The sequence below is a fragment of the Antechinus flavipes genome, chromosome 4 (assembly GCF_016432865.1).
Source record: "Antechinus flavipes isolate AdamAnt ecotype Samford, QLD, Australia chromosome 4, AdamAnt_v2, whole genome shotgun sequence".
NCBI classification, from domain to species: Eukaryota; Metazoa; Chordata; class Mammalia; order Dasyuromorphia; family Dasyuridae; genus Antechinus; species Antechinus flavipes.
Genome location: NC_067401.1, coordinates 38483012 through 38492950, shown reverse-complemented (window position 1 = coordinate 38492950; position 9939 = coordinate 38483012). Strand labels below are relative to the sequence as shown.

General features: G+C 38.1%; 1 protein-coding gene across 1 annotated transcript; it reads right to left on the bottom strand.

Annotated features, from left to right (window-relative positions):
• Positions 1 to 740: 740 nt before the first annotated feature.
• On the bottom strand, positions 741 to 5119 carry TCHHL1 (trichohyalin like 1). The gene is made up of 2 exons (XM_051996521.1): positions 4982 to 5119; positions 741 to 4303 (listed from the first exon to the last, which is right to left on the bottom strand). Exons 1-2 carry the CDS (start codon positions 5117 to 5119, stop codon positions 1892 to 1894), a joined length of 2550 nt encoding a protein of 849 aa, XP_051852481.1. The 3' UTR covers positions 741 to 1891.
• Between the last annotated feature and the right edge of the window lie 4820 nt (positions 5120 to 9939).

Genomic DNA, 9939 nt, shown 5'->3' with positions numbered 1-9939 from the left:
GGATGTGAACTCAGGAAGACCTGAATTCAAATTCTGCCTCTTAAACCCACTTGATGCCCAATGGCCAGTTACTTGATCTCTTAGAGTTTTAAGTAATTCTCTAGCACTGTAAGTTAAATAGGAGTTGATGAAGGCAATAAAATCATGGACTTAGTGTAATCTCCAATGTATAAGAATATACATTACTGATGTGACTAATTAGAGACCCAGGCAACCTAGCATGCCTAGAGTAGAACATAGCATTATGAAGAAAGCTGGCTCAACTTCTCCCAATATGCATGCCTTCTTCCTTCTATTTATAGCAATAAAACCATAATTTTCTGTCAACAACATTTGAAATCTTGGGATATGTTTTCAATATTAGATCCTAAGCTTTCCCCTTTCTTTGTATTCCTAGGGCTTTTCTGCCTGTGATACTTATATAAATCTTGTTATTTTGACAAAAGGATGTTTTTTCAAAATATGGAGGAATAGATTTGCCAGCTTTTCTGATGATGATTGAATTTATGCCAATATATAATCATGCATAAATTTTTTCCTTATTTTTTTAAATCTGGATTGAAGTATCAGGTCAGAGAAAAGGGTTCTGAGGACCTCTCCCTAAATCATGACAGATAGCTCAGACAAAGCTCATCATCCTTAAATGTAATCATCTATAATTCTTAGTAACCATGAATGATTGTTTTTCTCTTGATGCTTGCAAGGTAGGAACTGAAGAGAAAATCAACTAAAAAAAGGAATTGATCATCAATAGACTTTATTTTCAATTTTCATGCAGTATTCTGAACAAGAAAGACCAGTACTAAAAGATCAGTAGAGAGACTGTGGCATAATGCAGAATAAGCTGACCTTCAAGTCAAGGAGACCAATTTCAAGACTCACATAGACTGACTGACTGTATGATCTTAGGCAAATTGTTTAATCCGGACAATGTTTTAAGTTGCATTATTGGTAGAAGAAATTTCCTCACTGGCAACTTACAGGTTTGGACAAAAAGAAACAGGAAACAGGAGCACTGTTTTATGTATGATTACAGTAAGAACTGGGCATGCATGAAATACTTTTTCACTTCTCTCACATCCTTAATTTTTTTTTTGCCAATGCCTATAAAGTAGGTTACTCAGGTGACTTGTCATACCTGTCTCCCAAAGCCAAGAGTAATGTCATTAAACAGTTAAGTTGGTGATGGAGAATAATGAAATATTTTACTTAGCACTAATATCTGGGAGGAAACTAAAGTCTAGAAAAGCTAAATAGCTTGACTAAGGTCAGTTAGTCACTGAGTAGAGCTTGAAACAAATTATCTGACTCCAAAATCAGAGTCATTTCCACTGAGTTATGAAATTTTAGAATGAATTTGGAAACTCTATTAGAACAACTTATCTATGTTCATGAATGAATAGCATACTTTAGTTGTAAAATAATAGTTCAGAGACAACTTTCCCCACTGTCATCATTAAAAACTCTATGATTAAATAACTTGAAAATCTATGATTTGAAGAAACTGTTATCTGATGTAAGAAGAAAAAGGAAAAGTTCTAGGGGAGAACTTCAAAATTTTTAGTGGAAAAGAATCTCCAGAGAAGATGCCCAAATGACCAGAGTCCATTATGGCTTACTCTATGTCATATTCTAGATTAAAAAAAAAAACGTAACTAATTGGTTGCAAGTTGTGTTTTTGGTGATAACTTCCAATGCTAAATGATTAGTGTTTGGTTTTGTAAAAATTCAGAATGGGGACTTAAAAGGTGATAATGATAATGGTGATGATGATGATGATGATGATAGTGATGATAGGGGTGATGATGAAGTGTTTGTGTGTTCTGGGAATGAGTGGTGGGTGAGTTTTTGATAAGCAAAGGTCACATTGACTACTTCTCTCCAATAATAATCAGCATTTTTGAGAGCTGCCATCTATCTCTTGTTGCTCTTCTTGCTGAATCTGGTCATCTTCCTGTGACTGATATACTAGGATCTCTTGCTGGTTGACATATTCTTCCTCAGGCTCAGGATCCCCGACTTGATGCCTCGGCTCTTGTTTGTAGTCACAGAGTGGATTGAGGAGGACTGGGAACTTAGAGGTCTTACTCCTCTGAGATTCTCTCTCAACCCTTAACTTAGAACCACAGGCCTGAGATATATCAATTTGACTTAAGTCCTCTTCTGGGGCTGGGAGATCAGGTTGGGCAGATATCTTCTGTAAATTTTCATCTACTACTTTGGAATCTAGCTCATCTCCTGAGGACAAACAAAGCTCTGTGTCTCTGGATTTCCTGTCTATCTGCTCTGAGAGCCCTGGTAAAGAATCCTCCTCTTTATTCATCACATGTTGTTCACTCACTTCTCCTGCTTGTCTCTGGGGGCTCTGCTCTTCCTTTGCCATTGGTTTCAGGGTATCAGAACTTGAATCCATGGTGAGATCTTGCATTTCTAGGTCCTGATCTTCTAATGGAACTTTCTGGCTTTCAGACTCTTCCCCTTTTTCTTCTGTGTCTGCATCATGAGCCTCTGGATCTTTCTGAAAGTATTCTTTCTCTGATTGTTGTACTGTGGAAAGCTGCTCATAATCATCACCTTTGGGATCTGTGATCTCTATTACCTTTTGTTTCATGGATTCCTGAGATGCTGGATGACTCACAGACTCCTCAATCATGGCTGGTGTTTTAGGCACTGATGATTTCTTCTCTTTTTCTTCAGCCAGCTGTTCTTCTGTGTTGTTCTCATCTTCTCTAGCTATTGGTACTTCTGTTTCTGGGGTTCTACTTTTGTCACTTAGTACTGGAGATTCCTGAGTATTCTTGCCATCTTCTTGATCAGGCAGTTCCTGGGCATCCACTTGACTTTGGCAGTTCCTTTGTGCAGGCAGGTCCTTTAACTCCGAGCCACTCTCATCTTCTTCTGGATTATTGCATATTTCAGAAATTGTCCCATCATTCTGACTCTCTACCTTGTTTCCATCATATTGCTCAATTGATTCATCCAGAGTCTGAGTGATTTTCTCATTTTCTCCTCCAGACTGGTCATCTTGTGGTCCTGATCCTTGCACTCTGTCTTTTGTTTCTGGTGTCTTCTCTGCCACAGAGGCACTCCTATTGTCTCCTGAGAATTCTTGTTCACTTATTTTAGAAACTGTGACTTCCTCCTCTGAGGCTGCTGGTCCTTTGCATTCGGGGTGGTTTTGATTATTTGCTTTTGAATCTGGGGTTTCAGAGTCTTTTCTAATGTCCCCTTCTGCTAGTCCCTCAAGTTGCTTTTCTTTTCCATCAGACTCCTGTTCTGTGAATATTTCCAATTGATTGCCTTTCTCATTTTCTTTTTGCCCTACTGTTTCTAAGTTTTTCAGTTTTCTCTTCCCTTTCCCTTCATCTATAAGTACTTCTATCTCTGGGACTCTACTGTCATTACCTTTAGCTACTATGTCTTGAGTTTCATATTCTCTTTCTTGCACTAGTGGTTCTTGGATATCTGTAGTTCTATCATCATCACTGAATTCTGATAATCTCTTGGTGTCAGATAATTTTTCCTCAGCCTTTTCTGTGGGTAGGCCAGCTGTTTCTGATTCTTTCTCATGATTCTCTTGGGATGATGGTTTTTGTGTCTCAGTGTGTTCCTCAGTCTCCTTTATGATGGTCCCCTCCTGACTCTCAGATGTTGTCTGGGCCTTTTGTCCACTGAGAATCTCCACATTTTGCTCCCCTTCCTGCTCTGATGGCTGATCCCCTGGGTTTGTATCATCTTGCTGTCTGGGTACCTCATGTCCCTCACTTACAATCTTCTCATCCTTTTGAGAAGAGGTTCTCTTCACAAATTCCTTTGGTAGCTCTTTTTCTTCAGGTGAAATTCCATCACCTCCTCCTCCTTGGACTTGGCCTCTTTCTTGGCTCTGATGATCTCCTTCACTTTGGGACTTATTTTTAGTGTGGTCATGTTCAATTTCTCTTTCCAGTAATCTGGGATCCTCAAGGCCATCCTGAGAGTCCTCCTTGCTTAGAGTATCTGGTACATTTTCTATGGGGTTGACTAGAGATGGAGATTCACTATCTGTCAGTCTCTGTTTATACTGATTTAGCTCTGCTTCTTCTTGGTAATCTTCATTGGTCTCACATGTTTCCATGCCCCCTGACAATTCCTCCTCTGTGTCAGATTTTGCTTTAAATTCCAGATTTAAGAAAGACTGTATATCCTGGTAACATACATTCAACAAGTCAAAGATCAGAAGGATAAATTCATTGAAGCTGATAGTCTCATTGTCCTCTCTGTCCAGAACATTTAAGCTGCTTTCTGTAGTAAGACTATCAAATGGCTGTAGGGGGAAAAAGCAAGAAAAATTATTTATTAATATGTCTGGCACAACTTTCAGGTGAACATAAGCACTTGAAAATAGCCGGGATTTCTCCAAGTATTTAGAATCTTTTGCTTCCAATTGACATTTGACATTGAATGACAATGTAGAAAGCACCCAGAATTTGGAACAAGAGGATCCTAGTCCAATCCTGCATCAGCCACTTGCTCTGGTGATCTTGGGCCATGCAGTCTTTCAAATATTTGGTTTCTTCATTTGTAAAATGAAGCGATTGAACTATATGACTTCTTGGTTCCCTTACAGCTCCAAATCTACAATCCTAAATAGGATGCAGATAAATAGGAGCATTTACACCATATGTTAAATTGTAAAGATTGTTTTGGACCAAAGACACTTAGTGGATCCCTGAAAAGGTACTCTGATTTCCAGAAATAATGGACAGTCTAGAGTAGCAGATTATTGGTTTTTTTATATATTTTTAAAATGTATATGATCAACAAAGTAAGTCCATGTGAAAAACTGATTTGATAAAAAATATTTTAGATTCTATCTGCATAGGTAATTTAAGAGAAGTATATTAGGAGGAAATCATGTCATCTTAACCAAGTGTTCACTTGGTACAGAACAAGAAGAAAGAGCAAATTTTTTTTTTCTTTTGTAGCTTTTAATAGTTCTCACCTTTAGAAGTTCTCCAATTTCCCTTAGGAGGAGCTGCCTTAGCTGTCCCAAGCTTAGAGTTGAACAATCATCTTCTTCTCTTGCATAGTTTTGGAAAGTCTCGATGATATAAATGACACTTTGTAGGAGCTGAGGCATCTTCACCAGTTTAAAAGAAACTGAGAGAGAGAGAGGAAAAGGAGAGAGAAAGAATAAAAGCTATTTGTCAAGTTGGATTCCTTAAGAGATGCCAAAATTGTTATTTATCTTCCTGCTCCCTTCCCCACCTTGTGTCCCACTTCCTGTTTCTAATCCACTAGTAATATGTTCAAGCACGACAACTGAACCTACTGTCCATCTTCTTGTATGAGACATTGGGGATAAGAGTAATTATAATAGATGAATGAAATTCGTACAGGGTGTCCCAAAAGTCTTAGTGCAGCAGCTTTATTAAAATTATTAAAGCTGCTCTAAGATGTTTGAGGCAACTTGTATGGTGTATAATCCTAGATTCAGTAGTCCTTTCCACAGAGACCAGAGACATGACATCCTTTATCTCATTTAACTCTCCCAATAGCCTCTGTGTTCATTGATTTTTTTTTAGTTTTGTCTTACTCTGAGACCTCTTTGGAGTTTTCTTGGTAGTTGTACTGCAATGGTTCGACATTTCTTTTGCTAGCTCATTTTTCAGATGAGAAAACAGGGTTAAGTGACTTGCGTGGGGTCACATAGTCAGAAAGTGTCTGAGGCCAGATTTTAACTCAGGGTCCCAGACTTGGGATGCTATCCATTGTACCACTTACCTGACCTGAGATAGGGACTATTACTATTTTACAAATGTGGAAATTAAGGCTCAGAGAGCCTATGGTCATACAGTGGCAGAAGTAGATTTCCAACCCAGGTCTTTCTGGTTTAGGTCCATCTCCTACACAAATCGTTTCAAATTCAAGTAGAACCAAGGAACATTAAAAAGTACATAAGCATCCCTGTGGGCTACATTTGGACTTAGTTTTTAAAATATCATTTATATTTTATCTTATTTTTAACAATTTTTTGTGAAATATTTCCTAGTTTCATTTTAATCTGGTTCAAGCCACACTGGGTCATCTGGGGCCTCAGGGCCTTGTGCATGATCCCTCTGCAGTACCATACTACCTCTTCAGTGAAAGATGACTAACTGCTAATAGTTACATGACACTTTAAAGTTCTCAACATGCTTTTGCATTTGACTGATAAGATCAGGGATAATGATTTAAGAGAAGAATAAAGATCTTTCCTCTCCAGACTGAGACTTCCTGCCCAAAAGAGCTCCTGGCTTCATGGGATAGTTATGTTTTACAGAGAAGGCACTTTTTGAATATAGCTAGAAAAACATGAATTTTAGCATCAATGATTTAAGCCTCCCAGGTCAAGGGGAGCATCAAACAAACGACTTGAGGCTGTTGTTTCAGAAAACACCTGATAGTCTTTCAAAGACATTGTAATAAATCACCTGCTGATCAAACAAGGCCCTTCCTAGCCCTTGAGTCATTCTTGCCCAATGTCCAACCATCATTTAAATGGCTTTAATCTAAAAATTTTTATCTGTGTGGGAAACAAAGTTGTTCAACTTGTTCTACTAAGTATTTGTACTTGTGTCAGCCAAATAATTAAAAATAATTTTTTGAAGCTAAAAAGGCCCAAAGAAGTACTGGAAAAAGCAGTGTGATTGACATCAGAAGACTCATGTCTGAGCTCTGGAAATGTATTTTATGAACCAGGGAAGATCCTGGCAAATCTTGTTTCTTCCCTACTTCAATTTCCTTGTTTATAAACCAGAAATAATAATTATATTACTTTTCTCATAGGGTTCTTGTGTAGATCAAACAAAGGAAAAATATTTCTAAAACATTCGGTGACTATGAAAAATTAAATAAATGTAACACAGCTCATTATTGTTACTATTTTTTACTATAATTATTATTGTATATACTCCAACCATGGCACTCACCTGCTTAGTATGAGTAATAAAGACATATAATATTTTCTAAGATTTTCCCCATAGGTTTTTTTGGTGCATAAAAGTAATGTACTTGGGATTTTAAATTCTCTCCTCTCCCCCCTTCCCAGTAGAAAAGATTTGAAACTCACCTCCTTCACCAACAGGAGGAAGTGATGTGTGGGGCAGCCGTTGGTGGACTGATGGCTGGACACCTGTAACCTTTTATTCAGTCACTAATTGCACATGGGAGATAGGAAGGAGACACCCTCTGGGTCTGATGACCTGATTCATCATCAGCCAAGCCCAGCCCTCCTCCCTCCCCTTCCTTTCCTGTAGCCAGGCAGGCCAGTTTCCCAATTCCTTTTACATGATGCTTCAGTTAGATTTAGGCACGAGCATTATCCACTGGAAGGCCATCAGCACTGATCAATCTTGGGTTTGATTTTTCCGAAGACTGAGGATTGTAGTTGTGGACTTGGGCCAGTAGAGTTGGCTACTATTAATTTAACCCAAGGGCCCAATTGCATTTCTTTTTGACAAGTCATGGGACTATCAGGGACCTTAGAGGTCATCTGATTCCTTCCTCTGCCTCCAGGATGGCAATCTGACCCAACCCCAATAGAAGGATGTCAATCATGTGTTTAAAATAAAGAGCCCGCTTTGCCATGTGACAAGGCAGAGATACTAGTTCTTTCAGGTGTGGGAGATAAATGTGGCATTTTCCTGCCTAGAGGTGGAATTAGGGGAAAAAAAACCCAACCTGTTACTAATTGCAGAGAATCTGCCCCATTCTTGTGATGTTGTGTTTATTTATTTGGTATAGAGCTATTTTTTGAAGACATTTTCAGTACAAGAATAAAGAGAGAGAACAGTGATTTCATTAATATAGGGAATACCTGCAAGAAGAAATTTTCTACCCATGTCAGTCAAGAATTTCTCTAAGTCTATAGTCCCAGAAAGCTCCCTAGAGAATCGAGAGGTTGCCAGGAGGTCACTTAGTCAGTCAACAAGTATTCAGTAAGTGTTTAGTTTGTTCAAGACACTGTGGTAAGTCACTGAGGATATAAAGAAAGGAAAAACACAATGGATGTTCTTGAGGACAGTACATTCTAAACCAGAAAACAGCACATACATAACTAGGTACATATAAAATATAGGAATGAAATTAATGTAAATGGAAGCTAATCTGAAAAGGGAGAGCATTAACAGCTAGAGGGACTGTGTAAAACTTCCTACAAAAGATAAGACTTGAATTGAAGCTTGAAGGTAATTTGAAATGAGAGAATTGAAGGATTCAAGGTGTGGGGGGGGGCATCAAATCCAAAGGCATAGAAATGGTATGGTTTCAAGGATGGCAAGTAGGCCTGTGTAGCTATATTGTAGAGTGCTTGGAAGCAACTAAGGTGTAAGAAGACTGGAAAAATAGTTGGGGACAAAAAATAAAAGACTTTATATTTGAGAATAGAGGAAATAGGGAGCCACTGGGGGAGGTCATTGAGTACAATGATGACTTAGATCTATGCTTTAGGAAAAAAATCACCTTTACAGCTGAATGGAATTTGGATGAAAATGAGGAGAGATGTCATGGAGACCAGATAGAAAAATGGTACAGTAGGTTAGGTAAGGACTGATGAGAACTTTAACCAGAGGTATGGTTGTATGAAGTGAGAGAAGGGGACGTAAGTGATAGATTTCTGATATTGGAAGTAATAAGACTTGAAAAGGAATTGGATATATAGGGTGAGTGTGAAAAGTCAAAGTCTGATACTGACATTTCAAGCCTGGGGAATGGGAATAAAGTTGGTATCATTGTCAGTAATGAGTAATTTAGGAGGAGAGGATGGTTTTGGAGAAAGATAATGAGGAGGAAAATTCTGTTTTTGTCATGCTGAATTTGAGATGCTTACAGGACATCCATTTGACATGTCTAGGAGGCAGTTGGAAATGTGTGATTAGCTCTGAAAATGTAGATCCAAGAACTGGTTATATAGATCTGAGAATTATCTGTATTAGGGATGATAACTGAGCCAATGGGAGCTCATGAAAGTATTAATTTCTAAGCAGGTAGGTGGTACAGTGAATAGTGTTGGATCTGGAGTCAGAAAGACCTGAGTTCAAATACAGTCTCAGACACTTATAAGCTGAGTGATCCTGGACAAGTCACTTAGTCTCTATTTACCTTAATTATAAAGTTATATTACCTTAGTTATAAAGATATTTAGATAACTATATCTACCTTGAAGAATTGTATCAAATGATATATTTGAAAAGCACTTAGCATAGTAGCCAGTACATAAGTAAATGCTGTAAAAATATTTATTTTTTTCACTTCTTATCTCTGCTCCTTCTCCCCCAACTTTGTGAGATACGGACCTGCCCAGGATCACATAGTCAAAATTTCAGAGATAGGATCTGCATTATTGATGAGACATGGGAAGAAGCTGAAGGAGAAGGGAATAGTCACAATTTCAGTGATAAGATCTCAAATCAGCTTATTCTCTATAATACAAAGGGTTAATTAACTGCACAGATTATTGACAACATTCTGCAGAGAAGCAAAGAGAAAAACTGAAACCTGAATTATCAATGAGACATTGGGAAGCTGAAGAAGAAGGGAGGAGAACAAAGGAGACCTCAAGATGCCTTATTGTCAGTGCTCTTTAGAAGCTCCAGAAGTAGATTCTTTCTCTTAGAGAGCACAAACCATGATATTCATCATGAGAGCACTGAGTGAGTGTAGGGGATAAATCCTGTATCAATTGCTTTATATACTATAGGTGACTTCTGGGAATTGCAAAAAAGGAAGTGATGGAGCAAAGATCCTTTTACCAATAGATAGAATAGGATTTTTGGCTAATTCCTTGTAATCTAATTTACATGAAGATTCTGCAGAGAAGCTAAGAAAAAAACTAAAATCTGAATTATCAATGAGACATTGGGAAGAATCTGAAGGAGAGGGGAGGAGAATGAAGAAGGAGACCTCGAGATACCTTATTGT